The sequence below is a fragment of the Oncorhynchus masou genome, chromosome 10 (assembly GCF_036934945.1).
Source record: "Oncorhynchus masou masou isolate Uvic2021 chromosome 10, UVic_Omas_1.1, whole genome shotgun sequence".
NCBI classification, from domain to species: Eukaryota; Metazoa; Chordata; class Actinopteri; order Salmoniformes; family Salmonidae; genus Oncorhynchus; species Oncorhynchus masou.
This window is the reverse complement of record NC_088221.1, coordinates 47,309,404-47,329,203: the sequence shown is the minus strand read 5'-3', so window position 1 is coordinate 47,329,203 and position 19,800 is coordinate 47,309,404. Positions and strand designations below refer to the sequence as shown.

General features: G+C 42.7%; 1 protein-coding gene across 1 annotated transcript; it reads left to right on the top strand.

The window, feature by feature from the left end:
• The first annotated feature begins 356 nt into the window (after positions 1-356).
• On the top strand, positions 357-1,638 carry LOC135547021 (trace amine-associated receptor 13c-like). The gene has a single exon (XM_064975587.1). The coding sequence runs from the start codon at positions 408-410 to the stop codon at positions 1,365-1,367; it is 960 nt and encodes a 319-aa protein (XP_064831659.1). The 5' UTR covers positions 357-407; the 3' UTR covers positions 1,368-1,638.
• The last annotated feature ends 18,162 nt before the right edge of the window (positions 1,639-19,800 follow it).

The window sequence follows — 19,800 nt, the reverse complement described above, 5'->3', positions numbered from 1 at the left end:
AGCTCTGACATCGCCCAAAACATTTAGTTTTACACAGTTTCCAAAGTAAAAAAGCCTTTGAGTGACCAAAACATCACACATGCTATATTTTTCACATTAAAATGATCAGTTGAGTAACTGTACCTTTTCTATCATCTCTGACTATCAGTAAGGTTGAAGGACAGGCGAGGTGGGCACAGAAACATCCAATCCTGTCTTACATTACATCATGTTTTCACAAAATATTTGTTTATCTAAACGTTTGTTAGTGCGTGTGTGTGTATGTGCACAGAGAGGCTCCTGGGAGGGGAGTGTCAGTAGCTCAGGGATAAATAGAGAGGCAGAGCTCAGAGTTTGTCAAAAGGCGGACCTGAGAAGGTCACACACAGAACCAAGCAGGAGCAGCAGGACCTCAGCATTTGTTACAAATGGAGAAATATGAAGATGTTCAATACTGTTTTCAAGACGGAAACTCTTCTTGCAGAAAGGCTTTGCTATCAACATCTATCTACATAACACTGTACATCTTCTTCTCATTGATTTCAGCAGTTACAGTATTTTTGAACCTACTGGTGATCATCTCCATCTCTCACTTCAAGCAGCTCCACACTCCAACCAACCTGCTCATCCTCTCTCTGGCTGTGTCAGATCTCCTGGTGGGACTGATTGTGATACCAGTAGAGACTGTAGCATTAATGGAATCATGCTGGAGTTTTGGAGAATATTTCTGTGTGTTTCAGATCTACATTACTTTTTTATGTACTTCTTTATCTCTGGGTAATTTGGTCTTGATATCTATTGACCGTTATGCTGCTGTGTGTGATCCCTTATTGTACCACTCTAAAATAACAACAACAAGAATGATGTGTTGTATATCCATTACCTGGTGTTGTTGTATCATATACCGTGCTGCTATTGTAAAACACTTTGTCAATGTACAGGTACCCAGTAGGTGTTTGAAAGAATGTTTTATTGTTGAAGGAATAACCTGGGTTAATATCATCGACCTTGTAATTACAATGGCTGTCCCTTGCTCTATTATTATAACACTTTATTTGAAAATCTTTGTGGTGGCCAGATCACAGGCCAGAAATGTTTTTTCAAAAGAGGCTGCAAGTGTGTCTGGTGTTAAAACTGTCCAGGCAAATAAGTCTGAGAGAAAAGCAACAAAAACTCTGTCTATTGTTGTTTTCAACTATTTCAATTGTTGGATTCCATTTCTATTTGTTTTCTTTTTTACTTTTGTAATTGACAATTTATTCTCAGTTATCATTGGCTTTCTGCCTCTTGTTAATTCCTTAATTAATCCAATAATTTATGCTTTCTTTTATCCATGCTTCAAATTGACAGCGAAACATATTTTAACTCTGAACTTAAGGCGTTCATAGTACAAATGTTTTCATAGTACATGTGTAAGCTAGGATGGGGGAAAAGTGTGATACCAATCAGGCCACCGAGGACTGGATTTGCCCTTCTAGTGTCTAGTGGCTCACTTCAACAAGTGCAGTAAAATTTAAATATACAATATGCATGATATCAGATAACATCCAAGTATAACTCTATGTTGTATTGTGTAAATAGTTGATGGTCAAATTTAAGAATATGCAACTTTGGCTAACACTTTATAATAGCATTCAGTAATAAACCATTTGTAAGGCATTTACAGTTTGCTCACCATTTATTAATCATTACTTCCACATGTGTTAAATGTTAGTCAGTTAGGTATTATCACATGTATAAATAACTACTCTATCCACTAATGATTCAACACAACAGCTCAGGAAACCACAGCAGACACTTTAACCTCAACATACTGGGTATGGACACTACCACTTATCTCACTACCACTACTCTCACTACCATTCCTCTCACTACCACCACTCTCATTACATCACTGCTGCCAGGTCAGGGGTCAAACCAGAGCAGCTCTCTCAGATGCTGTGGAGTCAGAATGAATATAGAGATTAGTAAGACTTTATAATAACACTTTGTAATAAAGAATGTATAATAGATTAGTAAATAAGTCAATAGTTTATTAATCATTCATGTATCATTACTTTCACATTTGTTTTAGTAAGTTAGTTATTCACACATTAAAAAACAACTTTTATAATCTGTAATAGAGATTCATAAGATCATCCAGAAGATGTTTAAAGAAATAACTTATAAACCATGTACTAATCATTAGAAAAGTAGTTTTGCAGTCTCTAATCTAAAGTGAGGACTATTCACACTTTCTTAATTCTTATAAATGTTTTGAACAGTGACCAGTGTAATTTATCACAAGAAGATAGACATGCTATTGGTAGATATTCCAGTACTACCTGATGACACATAAGGTCTCAAAACGACCCAGAACAAATCAATGGTTAAACAATAAGCAAACAACACAGGGGATGTTAAAGGAAATATATTGAACATTTTATTCCAAAACAGTCACACTGTTGTAGTAGTGTGCTGAAGGAAGTAATGTGTTTGTCTGAAAAACATTCTTGTCTGTTGGCAGTGACGACCAAAACCAAAGTGTGGATTGCAGTCACTCATTAGAGCAGTTCATAGACTGTTTACAGGGTGATGGAACCAATATCTAAATATATAATTTAACTGAACATTACATTTAAAGGGTTAATACCTTTAATACACTACAAGTGAAGTTTTCCAAAAATGTATGACTCTCTTCAAATGAGGGGGGCATGTCCAAAAGGCTGGAGTAAAAAGCCCAGTTTAAAAACAGTTTTTCTACAGAGCTTTAAACCCACTGGGCACAAACTTGTTGAATCAGCTTTGTTTCTTTTTGAAACAACATGGAGTAGACATTGAATTGACGTCTGTGCCCAGTGGGCAGGGATTGTTTTCAGTATGTGCAGTGGCCATCGGATGGCAGTATAGTTCCCAATCTGTGACTGACAGGTATAATATGACTCATTCTATATGAACGAGAAGTATGTCTGTTCTATAAAGTCAATTTATATCTGAACATTCTATGTTAGGTGAAAAGTGTTTCTGTATCAAAGTGAGAAGAGACCATCTGTCTGAAAAATACCAACGCCTTTTCATTACAGGAGACTCACTGAATATAAGGGTTTTATTATGAGTGATACAAAACAAATGAAGCACAAAACATGGCAAACAAACCATTCCTTAAATATACTCCACCAACCACCCACTTTCTTCAAGTGAACCTTAAATGTCCTGAGACCCCAGCAAAAAAAGTGTCTGCAGGATGGTGTGGTTGGTGCCGCTCAGCGGTAACAGGCACTTTCCGTGGCAGGAGTTGGCCAGGTAGCCTTGCGGTGGGATGATGTAGACCTGGGACAGGCCTACACACATGACTGGGCATCACCGGGAAGTAGACAGCGCTCCTCTAGCGTTGGCTAGCTTGCTAGACACATGATGAGAGAGCACCCCACTCTGACCACTTTACTCGGCCTAGCAGAGCTAGTTGGGCTGTTTTCATGTTATCCAGAGCGTTGGTGACTACAACTGTGCTGCTGGCAGCAATTTAATTATGCTTTTTTGGCAATGTTTACTGTCACCCGCCATATTCAATGGGTGTTGAGCGTTCGTATATTCGTCATACAATCTATTGAAATTGTAACTGTCATAGTAGAGTCTATTGTTTAGACATGTAGAAAGCTAGCTAAATGAACACTGTGTGAATCAGCAGGTAGCTGAACAGCCAGGTTCAATGTTAGCTAGTTAACATTAGGCTATATCTAGCAATGCAAAGGGCTCTGAGATACAAATAATATTACTCCACAGATCAAACATGTAACGTTACCAAGCAAGCCAGCCAGCTAACGTTAGCTAGCAAGCTAACAGTACACTATAACTTTGAAATGAAATGACTTTCTGACAAAAACGCGTAATATCTGAAAATGTAGCTATCCAGACTATCTTACCCGTCCGTATGCAGTACCGGTCAAATGTTTTAGATCACCTACTCATTCAAGGGTTTTTCTATATTTGTACTATTTTCTACGTTGTAAAATAATAGTGAAGACATCAAAACTCTGAAATAACACATAAGGAATCATGAAGTAACCAAAACAGTTTTCAAAAAATGAATACACCTTATGAATAAAGTCTCCCCCCACATTTTGATGAAGTCATAAGTATTTGGACAACATCACTTGTAGTTTATTAAAGGTAGTAACCTTTTAGATGTAATGTATGTATTTTGATATTGTTTCCCTTACTCTGTAAGCAGTCTATGAACTGCTCTAATGAGTGACTGCAACAATCCCTCACCTACTGTTTTAGGGGGAGGGCAATTCTTTATGAGGTCATCATTTCTCATCATTGTAACGACAGATACAGTACTTATAACTGATTGGTCTGGTTTTGTCCTCTATAGTGCTGTCCTGTTAGAACATGATGTTGAGGCCCATCAATGTACTCTTGATAGTCTCCACCACACACCACACAGACACATCTGTTTCCATTTGAGGATGTATGTATGATTTTGGTAATTCAAATTACTTAGAATCTTATTGTTCTGGTTCTATAATGCAAAAATATACACACGTGTAAACAGTGTTAGTTCAATCAAATATGCCCAATACTGTCACATACTTACAACAAAGCCCTTAACCAACAATGTGTTTCCAGGAAAAAAATAAAATAAAGTAAAATCTTTGAAAAAGTAACACAATGAAGCAACATAAGAATAACTGTCACGAGTCCGACCGAGGATGGTTCCCTTTCCCGGGCGGGTGGCGCTCGGCGGTCGTCGTCACCGGCCTATTAGCTGCCACTGATTGTCTTTCCTCCCCCTCCTTGTATGTTTAGTGGTAGCACCTGTTTATGTTTAATTAGTTTGTCTTTATTAGACAGCCGGCCCGCCTGGTTGTTGTGCGGGATTATTTCAGTGTAACCTTCGGCTCTGTTGTAGAGGTACGTGTTAGTACTTGGTCGTGTATTTTTCGTTGTACATTTTTGATTCCCTGTGTTTGGGAACATACCTATTGTGAGCACCCTGTGTTGCGTTGGTGCTATTAAAGACGCACAGCATTGAACTCTCTGTCTCCTGCTTTTGACTCCACACCCACGACACCCAGAGCATTACAATAACGATGCTACATACAGGGGTTACCATTACTGAGTCAATTTACTGGGGTACAGGTTAGTTGAGGTAAATTGACCATTCATAGATAATAAACAGCGAGTAGCAGCAGTGTAAAAATTCACCTCTTATAGAAAGAGAAATTAATTTATTGGATTGACAAAGGGTCGAGATTTATTAAGGCACTCTTTCTCTCCAGCCTCGTTTGAGAATCTGCCAGGCTGAGATCTTATCAGATCTGCCCTGGCGCCACAGGGTTATAAATTACTCTGCACATGAGCAAGCTCCAAGAACAATCTGGGATGACTCTGTGATGACTCTCAAAGCTCACCCATGGCAGCACAATAAAACACCTTAATAAAGGCCACTATGGAAAACGCTGATTGTTGGAGTGCTGCAGAGATGGTTGTCCTTCTGGAAGGTTCTCCCATCTCCAAAGAGGAACTCTGGAGATCTCTCAGAGTGACCATCAGGTTCTTGGCCACCTCCCTGATCAAGGCCCTTCTCCCACGATTGCTCAGTTTGGCCGGGCGAGTAGCTATAGGAAGAGTCTTTGTGGTTTTCCCCAGATCTGTGCCTCGACACAATCCTGTCTCGGAGCACTACGGACAATTCCTTCGACTCCATGGCTTGGTTTCTGCTCTGACATGCACTGTCAACTGTCAACTCATGTCCAATCAATTGAATATACCACATGTGGACTCCAATCAAGTTGTAGAAACATCAAGGATCATCAATGGAAACAGGATGTACCTTAGCTCAATTATGAGTCTCATACCAAAGGGTCTGAATACTTATGTAAGTATTTCTGTTTTTATTTTTAATACCTTTGCAAATTTCAAAAATGTACAGTTTATGGGGTTTTGTGTGTAGATTGATGAGAAATAAAAATAATGAAATACATTTTTGAATAAGGCTGAAACGTAACAAAATGTGGAAAAAGTCAAGGGGTATGAATTCTTTGTATTTATGCTGGAGTAAAGAGCGACATATTTTTAGACATTTTCCGGCAGAAAAAAAACAGAGGACAGGGATTACTTTCATGTAGAGTGGCCAGAGTAAGGCAGAATAATTCCCAATCTGTGACAGAGGGATAATTTGACTTATTCTATAATGAACAAAAATCTAAAAAGTAAGGTTAGAGTGTCACGATCGTAATAATGATTGGACCAAGGCGCAGCGTGAGTAGAGTTCCACATATTTTAATAAATATTAACTCACCAAACAAAACAATAAAACACAAACGAAACTGATAACAGTTCTAACATGCAACTATCCATAGACAAGATCCCACAAATCACAAATGAGGAAATGGCTGCCTAAATATTATCCCCAAATCAGAGACAACGATAAACAGCTCTCTCTGATTGGGAACCATACCAGGTCAACATAAACCATTAATCACCTAGATCACCCACCCTAGTCACTATTATGCCCCAACCAACAGAGAATAAACAGCTCTCTCTGGTCAAGGCTTAACATACATAGTTACAGTCATATGGAAATCAGTCAATTGAAACTAATTCATTAGGCCTATGTATTTCACATGATTGGGAATACAAATATATATATGTTGGTCAAAGACATACAAAAGTATAGGGACACCCCTTCAAATTAGTGGATCTGGCTATTTCAGCCACACCCATTGCTGATAGTTGTATGAACTCGATCACACAGCCATGCAATCTCCATAGACAAACATTGACAGTAGAATGGGCTAACTGAAGAGCGAAGTGACTTTCAACGTGGCACCGTCAGTTCGTCAAATTTCTGCCCTGCTGGAGCTAACCCGTTCAGCTGTAAGTGCTGTTATTGTTCAATGGAAACATCTAGGAGCAACAATGTCACAGCCACAAAGTGGTAGGACACACAAGCTCACAAAACTGGGAACGCAGGAATCCTCTGTCCTCGGCTGCAACACTCACTACCGAGTTCCAGACTGCCTCTGGAAGCAACGTCAGCAAAATAAATGTTTGTCAGTAGCTTCATGAAAGGGTTTCCATTGCTGTGCAGCAGCACACAGGCCTAAAATCACCATGCACAACGCCTAGTTTTGGCTCGTGTGGTGTAAAGCACGCCACCATTGGACTTTGGAGCAGTGAAAAATGAATTCCCTGGAGTCACAAATCAGATTTGGCACATGGCGGCTTTGGAGATGGCCAAAAGGCACCTTAAGTACTCTTAGACCATGATAAACAAGATTCTCTGGTCTGATGATACCAAGATTGAACTCTTGCTCTGAATGCCAAGCTTCACGTTTGGAGGAAACCTGGCGGATGCCATGAGAACGCTTCCTGCCCCAATGCGTAGTGGCAACTGTATAGTTTGATGGAGGAAGGGAAATGATCTGGGGCTGTTTTTCATGGTTTGAGCATGACCCCTTAGATCCAGTGAAAGGAGTGTAATTTCCCTTTAAGGGCTTAATCGCTAACATCTAGGCCACTCCACTCTATTAGCCACACCCCTGGGTCAGTGATGCAGCACCACCCCGGGCTGCATCACGTTGTGCTCTAAAGAAGTTAACACATACATCTCCACAGACATCAGCAACGCAGCCAAGGAGTACAGCCTGGAGGTATATGGTACGTAAACAACAACCTCAGAATACTACAACATGTAGGTGTAGAGTATGTGTGTGTATTTGTGTGTGTGTTTTAATACACAGTATGTGTGTTTTGTCCCTCCAGTTTCCCCATTATCTGTGGTCAGAACCATGTCACAGAACATGTGATTGTGGTGGTGAACAACCCTGTGTCTAACCTGTGACATCCCTCTTCCTGTTATCACCTGGCTGAACGATGGAAACACAACAGAGCAGGAGAACGCAGCAGACACTTCAACCTCAACATATTGGTTATGAACACTACCACTGCTCTCACTACATCACTGCTGCCAGGTCAGAGGTCACAACAGTCTTTTGGCATGTTAGATATGTCTATATTGACCCTGGATCATATTATAAATGTGTTGATCCTGGACCATGCCCCATGAAATCAGGATGTGCCAACTCAGAGAGGCCATGTATAAAACATTTTATTTCAGTTCTGTACTTGTGAAAATGTCTTGTTATCTTTCAAAACACTATAGAAAGGGTATAGGATTGAGACTTGAGTGAGGTTCGGGGGGGGGTTAAGTCTGAAAACCTTGATTAATGACACTTCAACCTCAACATGCTGGTTATGAACACTACTCTCACTACCACTACTCTCACTACTACTAATCTCACTACTATTACTCTCACTACTATTACTCTCACTATTATTACTCTCACTACTATTACTCTCACTACCACTACTCTCACTACTACTACTCTCACTACTACTACTCTCACTACTATTACTCTCACTACCACTACTCTCACTACTATTACTCTCACTACTACTACTCTCACTACCACTACTCTCACTACTATTACTCTCACTACCACTACTCTCACTACTATTACTCTCACTAATACTACTCTCACTACTATTACTCTCACTACCACTACTCTCACTACTACTACTCTCACTACCACTACTCTCACTACTATTACTCTCACTACTATTACTCTCACTACTACTACTACTCTAACTACCACTACTCTCACTACTACTACTCTCACTACTACCTCTCTCACTACCACTATTCTCACTACCACTACTCTCACTACCACTACTCTCACTACTACTCCTCTCACTACTACTACTCTCACTATCACTACTCTCACTACCACTACTCTCACTACTACTCCTCTCACTACTACTATTCTCACTATCACTACTCTCACTACCACTCCACCCCCTACAACACTGCTGCCAGGTCAGGGATCACATTAGAGTCTTTTGACATGCAGGATATGTCTAACATGCCCTATGAAATCAGGGTGTTCCAACTCAGAGGCCATATTAAAGAAATGTAATTTCAGTTCTTTACTTGTAAAAATGTCCTATTTGTCAAAACACTACAGAGAGGATGTAGGATTGAGACTTGAGTGAGGTTAGGGGGAGGTTTAGTCTGAAAATCTACCTCTTCAAGAGTATCTTTATTAATGCCACCCCCCCCATCTGCTAAATTACTAAAATGGGAGATGTGTAGCAGAGGTGAGTCAGACTCATGCTCTCATGATGAGGTAGTTCTGCCTGGTACTTCTAAATCAGGGTCACCCTCGGTTATTGGTTAAGATGTTGGTTTGCCACTCAGGATACCACGGTTCAGAAGACAGAGTCATGGTTCAGAGGTGAGGTTCTTGACCTGTGCAGGGAAGACTTGTTCAGGGGAGGGTTGAACTGGGGCTGAGGCCTAATGGAAGTTGTACTCACACAAATGACAATAGAGCTGCTGTCAGGTTCACGTTTAATGTTTATGATGTAATGGGACATTATTAACTCAAATCAAATCAAATCAAATTGTATTTGTCACATACACATGGTTAGCAGATTTTAATGTGAGTGTAGCGAAATGCTTGTGCTTCCAGTTCCGACAATCCAGTAATAACCAACAAGTAATCTAACTAACAATTCCAAAACTAATTTCTTATACACAGTGTAAGGGGATAAAGAATATGTACATAAAGATATGAATGAGTGATGGTGCAGAGCAGCATAGGCAAGATACAGTAGATGGTATCGAGTACAGTATATACATATGAGATGAGTATGTAAACAAAGTGGCATAGTTAAAGTGGCTAGTGATACATGTATTACATAAGGATGCAGTAGATGATAGAGTACAGGATATACATATACATATGAGATGAATAATGTAGGGTATGTAAACATTATATTAGGTAGCATTGTTTAAAGTGGCAAGTGATATATTTTACATCCTTTCCCATCAATTCCCATTATTGAAGTGGGTCAGTGTGTTGGCAGCAGCCACTCAATGTTAGTGGTGGCTGTTTAACTCTTAAAACTCCCCATCCCGGATCCGGGATCGTGAATAATGCCTCAGGCTCATTAGCATAACGCAACGTTAACGATTTCTGAAAATCGCAAATAAAATGAAAATAATGCGCCTGCTCTAAAGCTTAGCCTTTTCTTAACAACACTGTCATCTCAGATTTTCAAAATATGCTTTTGAACCATAGCTATTCACTAATTTGTGTAAGAGTATGCTAAGCTAGCTTAGCATTTTGAGTAGCATTTAGCACGCAACATTTTCACAAAAACCAGATAACCAAATAAATAAAATCATTTACCTTTGAAGAGCTTCGGATGTTTTCAATGAGGAGACTCTCAGTTACATAGCAAATGTTCAGTTTTTCCTGAAAGCATCTTTGTGTAGGAGAAATCGCTCCATTTTGTACATCACATTTGGCTACCGAAACGAACCGAAAATTCAGTCACCAACAACGTCAAACTTTTTCCGAATTAACTCCATAATATTGACCGAAACATGGCAAACGTTGTTTGGAATCAATCCTCAAGGTGTTTTTTCATTTATCTCTTCATTGATATATCGTTCGTGGAAGCCTGCTTTCTTCTCTGAATTCCATGGAAAAATACTTGCAGCTGACTTTTGCGCACCAATTTCGGCGCAGGACACCGGGCGGACACCTGGTAAATGTGGTCTCTTATTGTCAATCTTCCAATGATATGCCTACAAATACATCACAATGCTGCAGACACCTTGGGGAAACGACAGAAAGGGCAGACTCATTCCTCTCGCATTCACAGCCATATAAGGAGACAATGGAAAACGGAGCCTCAAAAATCCTGCTCATTTCCTGGATGCCGTTTCATCTTGGTTTTGCCTGTAGCTCACGTTCTAGGGCACGCACAGAGAATATCTTTGCAGTTCTGGAAATATCAGAGTGTTTTCTTTCCAAAGCTACCAATTATATGCATAGTCGAGCATCTTTTTGTGACAAAATATTGCGTTTAAAACGGGCACGTCTTTTTATACAAAAATGATATAGCGCCCCCAGAGTTTCAAGAGGTTAACAGTCTGATGGCCTTGAGATAGAAGCTGTTTTTCAGTCTCTCGGTCCCAGCTTTGATGCACCTGTACTGACCTCTTAAAACTTACTACCCTCTCCACTACTGTTCCATCGATGTGGATAGGGGGTGTTCCCTCTGCTGTTTCCTGAAGTCCACAATCATCTCCTTAGTTTTGTTGACGTTGAGTGTGAGGTTATTGTCCTGACACCACACTCCGAGGGCCCTCACCTCCTCCCTGTAGGCCGTCTCGTCGTTGTTGGTAATCAAGCCTACCACTGTTGTGTCGTCCGCAAACTTGATGATTGAGTTGGAGGCGTGCGTTGCCGCGCAGTCGTGGGTGAACAGGGAGTACAGGAGAGGGCTCAGAACGCACCCTTGTGGGGCCCCAGTGTTGAGGATCAGCGGGGTGGAGATGTTGTTGCCTACCCTCACCACCTGGGGGCGGCCTGTCAGGAAGTCCAGTACCCAGTTGCACAGGGCGGGGTCGAGACCCAGGGTCTCGAGCTTGATGACGAGCTTGGAGGGTACTATGGTGTTAAATGCCGAGCTATAGTCGATGAACAGCATTCTCACATAGGTATTCCTCTTGTCCAGATGGGTTAGGGCAGTGTGCAGTGTGGTTGAGATTGCGTCGTCTGTGGACCTATTTGGGCGGTAAGCAAATTGAAGTGGGTCTAGGGTGTCAGGTAGTGTGTAGGTGATATGGTCCTTGACCTGTCTCTCAAAGCACTTCATGATGACGGAAGTGAGTGCTACGGGACGGTAGTCGTTTAGCTCAGTTACCTTAGCTTTCTTGGAAACAGGAACAATGGTGGCCCTCTTGAAGCATGTGGGAACAGCAGACTGGTATAGGGATTGATTGAATATGTCCGTAAACAAACCAGCCAGCTGGTCTGCGCATGCTCTGAGGGCGCGGCTGGGGATGCCGTCTGGGCCTGCAGCCTTGCGAGGGTTAACACGTTTAAATGTTTTACTCACCTCGGCTGCAGTGAAGGAGAGACCGCATGTTTCCGTTGCAGGCCGTGTCAGTGGCACTGTGTTGTCCTCAAAGCAGGCAAAAAAGTTACTTAGTCTGCCTGGGAGCAAGACATCCTGGTCCGTGACTGAGCTGGATTTATTCTTATAGTCCGTGATTGACTGTAGACCCTGCCACATGCCTCTTGTTTCTGAGCCGTTGAATTGAGATTCTACTTTGTCTCTATACTGAAGCTTAGCTTGTTTGATAGCCTTACGGAGGGAATAGCTGCACTGTTTGTATTCAGTCATGTTACCAGACACCTTGCCCTGATTGAAAGCAGTGGTTCGCGCTTTCAGTTTCACGCAAATGCTGCCATCAATCCACGGTTTCTGGTTAGGGAATGTTTTAATCGTTGGTATGGGAACGACATCTTCAACGCACGTTCTAATGAACTCGCACACCGAATCAGCGTATTCGTCAATGTTGTTGCCTGACGCAATACAAAACATGTCCCAGTCCACGTGATGGAAGCAGTCTTGGAGTGTGAAATCAGCTTGGTCGGACCAGCATTGGACAGACCTCAGCGTGGGAGCTTCTTGTTTCAGTTTCTGTCTGTAGGCAGGGATCAGCAAAATGGAGTCGTGGTCAGCTTTTCCGAAAGGGGGGCGGGGCAGGGCCTTTTATGCGTCGCGGAAGTTAGAATAACAGTGATCCAAGGTTTTGCCAGCCCTGGTGGCGCAATCGATATGCTGATACATTTTAGGGCCCTGGAGTAAAGCATGTGTGTGTCTCCAACACCTTTAATTGGTAGAATTCCTTAGAGTTTTGGACCTCATTGTTCCAGAGCCTTGGATACAGGTAGTAACAGGACCCTCAGTTGTCAGAAACTTAACCAAGTAAAACTAACATCATTAAGAGTTGTCCACTTACCCGGTAGAGACAATATAGTCCCAGTGACATCAGTCACAGGGCACAGATTGTGTTTTGCTGATGTAATATGCTCTCTAAGAATCATGTAGAGGTGAATTTTGTATTTGTTGTCTGTCATTTAGCAGACGTTCTTATTCAGAGCGATTTACAAGAACAATGAGGGTTAATTGCCTTGCTCAAGGTCACATCGACAGATTGTTTACCGTGTCATCACAGGGATTTGAACCAGTGACTGTAACGGCTTTCTTCCTGGGAAGGAGAGGACCAAAGCGCAGCGTGGTGTGTGTTAAACATCTTTGATAAAGACGAATACCGAGAACACTACAAATATACGAAACAATAAATGTGAAAACCGAAACAGTCCTGTGTGGTGAAACAAACATAGACACGGAAACAATCACCCACAAACAAACAGTGAAACCCAGGCTACCTAAGTATGATTCTCAATCAGAGACAACTAACAACACCTGCCTCTGATTGAGAACCATACTCGGCCGAACACAGAAAACCAACCTAGAAACATAAAACATAGAATGCCCAACCAACTCACGTCCTGACCAATTCAAACAAACAAATAACACAAATACTAGGGTCAGAACGTGACAGTGACCTTTCTCTTACTGGCCCAACATTTTAACCTCTAGGCTACCTGCCACCTATCTTCTATAAATAAAAGTTTTTAAAAAATTAAATAAAAAATCACAATGTATTAGATGTGTTTGACACCTTTAATTGGTAGAAGGATATAAGTATCATTATGACAGAGCCCTGTATGTTTTGAATAATATGTGAAAATGCAAATGTGTGACTTGTGTACTAACATTACAGTTTTCCATACAGCATGTAATATATTGTCTTGTTTTGTGTATTTGAATGCTGACGTCTCTCAATGAATTTCCATGTAAATGGACAATACAGTATATGGTATTGTTGTGCTAACAGAACCCTCTGGAATCTGAGAGAACAACTACAAACACAAAATAAAATCAAAGTTTATTGGTCACGTACACAGGTCTGCAGGTGTTATGGCAGGTGCTGCAAAATTCTTGTGTTACTAGCTCAAACAGTGCTGTAGGAATGTATCAAAAATACAATACAACTGCAACAAATAAACAAAAATAGAAATCAGTAAATAACAATCCACGTAAATATGTTAGTTAGAATATCAGTAGGTGGTGTGAATAGACAGAATATCATTTTGAAAAGGAAATGATACATACAGTAGTTGGTACAGTGTGGTCCGAAATGATTTTATGGCTGCTGTACCTGTACAGGGACCAAATCAGCGGAGAAATCCAGAGCGCCAACTAATAGTACTCGATACAACTCAAACTTTCATTAAAACACACATGCAAGGTACTCAATTAAAGCTACACTCGTTGTGAATTTAGCCAACATGTCAGATTTGTAAAATGCTTTTCGGCGAAAGCATGAGAAGCTATTATCTGATAGCATGCAGCCCCCAGAAACACACGAAGGGGAAGTAAACAAAGAAATTAGCATAGCCGGCGCTACACAAAACGCAGAAATAAAATATAAAACATTCATTACCTTTGACGAGCTTCTTTGTTGGCACTCCTGTATGTCCCATAAACATCACAATTTCGATTAAATCGGTCCATATATACCCTTGATGTTCATTTATGAACACCGAGAAATCCATGGAAAAAGTCACGTTTCACCACGCGACGTCATTTCTTTAAATTCATAAAGTTGCCAATAAACTTTGACAAAACACTTCAACCTACTTCTGTAATCCAAGTTCAGGTATTAGTAAACGTTAATAAACGATCACGGAGAGATCTGTATTCAATAGCTTGAAGTTTTCAAAACGAAGTCCATTTTTTCACCGACATTTTTTCCGGGTGCGCACCTGAAGACAGGATGTGCTATTCAGTGATCTGACCAAGGATAAAGGGACCTGTAAATCACAACACTGGCGACATCGTGTGGAAGCTGTAGGAATTGCCCATCATTTATGGCAAGCCATAGACAATACAGAGACTGGCGGATGGATTTTTTCTTCGTCGATTTTGTGATCAGGTTTCTTGCGATTTTGACAACGGAACTCGTTCTGTTATAGTCACAGAAACCATTGAACCAGTTCTAGAAACTTCAGAGTGTTTCCTATGCACACATACTAATCATGTGCATATACTATATTCCTGGCATGAGTAGCATGATGTTGAAATGTTGCGCGATTCTTACCAAAAAGTTTCGAAAATTCGCTGCAGCCATAACAGGATTTATTAAAAGACTGAAACACTGGAAACATTCAAAGGTAAGGATATACCTGAAGATACCTCAACATTTAAATCACATGTCAGCATTAATGAAGGAATAACAATCCCCTAGCTAAAAGCTGTCCAGTCTGACCAGCTGTTGTGTGTAGGCTACATATCCCTGTTTTATGATTAGTTTGTGTATGTGAGGTTTGTGAACATTGGCAAAATTTTTGAAATACAACACATCCTCACGTCTTTGCAACTAGTTGTTAAACAACAGTATTTGTGAATTAAATGTTAGATATATTTCCTTAAACATCCTATGTTGTGTATTTATAATTTTACCACTGTCATGCCGAAGTCATGCACCCTCCAGGCTCGGCGTCGCTGGTCTACTAACCACTGGTCCTGGAAACACACATTGCGCACACCTGGGAACCATCAGTATGCACACCTGGGAACCATCAGTATGCACACCTGGGAACCATCAGTTTGCACACCTGGGAACAATCAGTATGCACACCTGGGAACCATCAGTTTGCACACCTGGGAACCATCAGTATGCACACCTGGTAACCATCAGTATGCACACCTGGGAACCATCAGTATGCACACCTGGGAACCATCAGTATGCACATCTGGGAACCATCAGTATGCACACCTGGGAACCATCAGTATGCAGATCTGGGAACCATCAGTATGCCCACCTGGGAACCATCAGTTTGCACACCTGGGAACCATCAGTATGCACACCTGGGAACCATCAGTATGCAAATCTGGGAACCATCAGTATGCACATCTGGGAACCATCAGTATGCACACCTGGGAACCATCAGTATGCACGCCTAGGAACCATCAGTATGCACACCTGGACTTCATCCCCACCCTGAATACCCTCCCTTTATATGAAAAATCAGTAGCCTCAGTCAACAGGCAGTATTGGTTTTGTTCGCGTTCAGTCGGCTTCTCATGTTTCATTTATCTGATTTTCCTCATCATTAAACTCACCTTCTGCACCTGCTTCCTAGCATATAAGTTACAGAATACTGCCTCAGATATTATGGAAGCAGCAGAAGATAACAGCATCTTCCAGATGGTCGAGGAACAGGGTCGGCTACTCCACCAAAACTGCGACCAGCTGGCTCTACTGGGTACAGCCATAAAGGAGATGCTCCACGTTCTCCACCGCCTCAACACCACCAGCTGGCTCTACTGGGTATGGCCATGAAGGAGGTCCTCCCCGTTCTCCACCACCTCGACACCACCAGCTAGCTCTACTGGGTACGGCCAGGAAGGAGGTCCTCCACGTTCTCCACCACCTCGACACCACTAGTAAGGTTCTCCATACCTCTGACAGTGGGCCTCCTACTACGGGTCATCACAGTGATCTAGTCCCCTGGCCTACCCAGCAGTCTGCCCAGGTCAGCGATACCCAACTGTCGCTTCCGGAGAAGTATGATGGCACTCCATAGCAATGTCGTGGCTTCCTACTCCAGTGCTCACTCTATTTTGCCTATCATATGTGATCCCCCACCCCCGAGAGTTCCAAGGTTGCCACGGTCATTTCCCTGCTGACCGGACGGTTGTTGGAAGGGCTACGACTATCTGGAAGAGAGGAGAGAAGGAGCTGGGTTCCTATGACAGTTTTATGGCTCTGTTCAGGGCGGTCTTCGACCATCCTCCGGAGAGCAGAGATTTTCGACCATCCTCCGGAGGTAAGAGAGTTTTCCAACTCCAGCAGGGTGCCCAGATCACTGCGGATTAGGCCCTCACCTTTCGGAGTGTGGCAGCCTCCAGCAGATGGAATGAGCCTGCGCTCCGCACTCTATTCCGCAGCGGACTGCACAAAAAGATCCAGACGGAGTTGGCATGTCGGGACGACAACATATTCTTGGACACTCTCATCACGATGGTCATCTGTCTGGATAACCTTCTTCGGGAGCGCCAGTTTACACCTCACCACTTTCCTCCATCCTTTGGCTGTCCTGAGGCAGAGCCTGAACCCATGGAGGCATGAGGCACACACCTCTCCACGGCAGAGCGGTTTGCCGGAGACAGCTGGAGCTCTGCACCTATTGCGGGCAGGAGGACCACCAGCATCAGTGATGCCCGGTGCATCCCATCCTGGGATCCACTAGAGCAAAAGGGAGAGCCTGTTACTGGTGCTGCGGGGAAATTCACTATGAAGAACTTCATTATGAAGATGACCATGCTGGTCATCTATGACCGTTTGAACATCTTGGCCATGTACTGTTATAATCTTCACCCGGCACAGCTAGAAGAGGACTGGCAACCCCTCAGAGCCTGGTTCCTCTCTAGGTTTTGTCCTAGGTTCCTGCCTTTTTAGAGAGTTTTTCCTAGCCACCGTGCTTCCACATCTGAGTTGATTGTTGTTTGGGGTTTTAGGCTGGGTTTCTGTATAGCACTTTGTGATGTAAAAAGAGCTTTATAAATACATATGATTGATTCATCGACCAGTCCGTTGTCTCCTCCATGAAATTAACTTACCCGCTCTCCTCCCCTTTTCCTGTACAAGCCCTGGATACTCCAACATTGTGATCCGGCACAGTTTCACATATCACAGCACCACTCACCCTCACTGTGGAACCCATGCACCAGGAAAGCCTTCCGTTCCTCATCATCGCACCCGTACACAAAGTGATCCTCGGCCTCCCATGACTCCAACTTCATAACCCCAACATCTCCTGGTTGTAGATGAGAATCACCGCCTGTGGACCACAACACACCATAAAAGGAAAACAAAGCTGCTTTTTCACATCCTGTGGTTCCTTGTCTTTGGAGGGTCCTGTGAGTGTCCCTTATTGTTGGACCAGTGTTTTGGGCCTTAGATATGGACATCTACCAGGCTCTGGAGAGGGAACCCAATCCTGCCACCCCCCCTCCAGAGTGCATCTATGTCCCCATGGGGTTAGAGATTGGCTGTTGCCCTGGGCACACACATCCTGGTGGCCCACATTGGTGCAGGACATCACCCACTATGTCAACTCATGTTCCATATGTACCAAATCACCCCGTAAAGCTCCAGCAGGGAAACTATTTCTCATTCACATGCCTCATCCGCCTTGGTCACGTCTGTCCTTTAACTTTCTAAAGGATCTCCCCCTTTCTGATGCTTTTACCACTATTCTGGTTGTTGTGGAGAGATTCTCTAAATCCTGTCATTTATCCCTCTCTCTGGTCTACCTACCGCTCTCCAGGTTGCTGAGGCACTATTCCAGCAAGACTTCCGGCTTTCTGGACTTCCGGATGAGATCAGTCCGACCGTGGTCCCCAATTCTCGTGGCAGGTCTGGAAAGCCTTTACAGAGAAGCTGGGGGCCATGGTCAGCCTCACATCGGTTTTTCAGATGACTGCCTTGCCTGGTTCACCAATTACTTTGCAGACAGAGTTCAGTGTGTCAAATCGGAGGGCATGCTGTCCGGTCCTCTGGCAGTCTCTATGGGGGTGCCACAGTGTTCAATTCTCGGGCCGACTCTTTTCTCTGTATATATCAATGATGTTGCTCTTGCTGCGGGCGATTCCCTGATCCACCTCTACGCAGACGACACCATTCTATATACTTCCGGCCCGTCCTTGGACACTGTGCTATCTAACCTCCAAACGAGCTTCAATGCCATACAACACTCCTTCCGTGGCCTCCAACTGCTCTTAAACGCTAGTAAAACCAAATGCATTCTTTTCAACCGATCGCTGCCTGCACCCGCATGCCTTACTAGCATCACCACCCTGGATGGTTCCGACCTTGAATATGTGGACATCTATAAGTACCTAGGTGTCTGGCTAGACTGTAAACTCTCCTTCCAGACTCATATCAAACATCTCCAATCGAAAATCAAATCAAGAGTCGGCTTTCTATTCCGCAACAAAGCCTCCTTCACTCACGCCGCCAAACTTACCCTAGTAAAACTGACTATCCTACCGATCCTCGACTTCGGCGATGTCATCTACAAAATTGCTTCCAACACTCTACTCAGGAAACTGGATGCAGTTTATCACAGTGCCATCCGTTTTGTCACTAAAGCACCTTATACCACCCACCACTGCGACTTGTATGCTCTAGTCGGCTGGCCGTCGCTACATATTCGTCGCCAGACCCACTGGCTCCAGGTCATCTACAAGTCCATGCTAGGTAAAGCTCCGCCTTATCTCAGTTCACTGGTCACAATGGCAACACCCATCCGTAGCACGCGCTCCAGCAGGTGTATCTCACTGATCATCCCTAAAGCCAACACCTCATTTGGCCGCCTTTCGTTCCAGTACTCTGCTGCCTGTGACTGGAACGAATTGCAAAAATCCCTGAAGTTTGAGACTTTTATCTCCCTCACCAACTTCAAACATCTGCTATCTGAGCAGCTAACCGATCGCTGCAGCTGTACATAGTCTATTGGTAAATAGCCCACCCATTTTCACCTACCTCATCCCCATACTGTTTTTATTTATTTACTTTTCTGCTCTTTTGCACACCAATATCTTTACCTGTACATGACCATCTGATCATTTATCACTCCAGTGTTTATCACTCCATCTGCAAAATTGTATAATTATTCGCCTACCTCCTCATGCCTTTTGCATACAATGTATATAGACTCCCCTTTTTTTCTACTGTGTTATTGACTTGTTAATTGTTTACTCCATGTGTAACTCTATGTTGTCTGTTCACACTGCTATGCTTTATCTTGGCCAGGTCGCAGTTGCAAATGA

Bases quoted from the DNA above. Each gene is read 5' to 3' on its own strand.
- LOC135547021 (XM_064975587.1), top strand. From the start codon at position 408: ATGGAGAAATATGAAGATGTTCAATACTGTTTTCAAGACGGAAACTCT.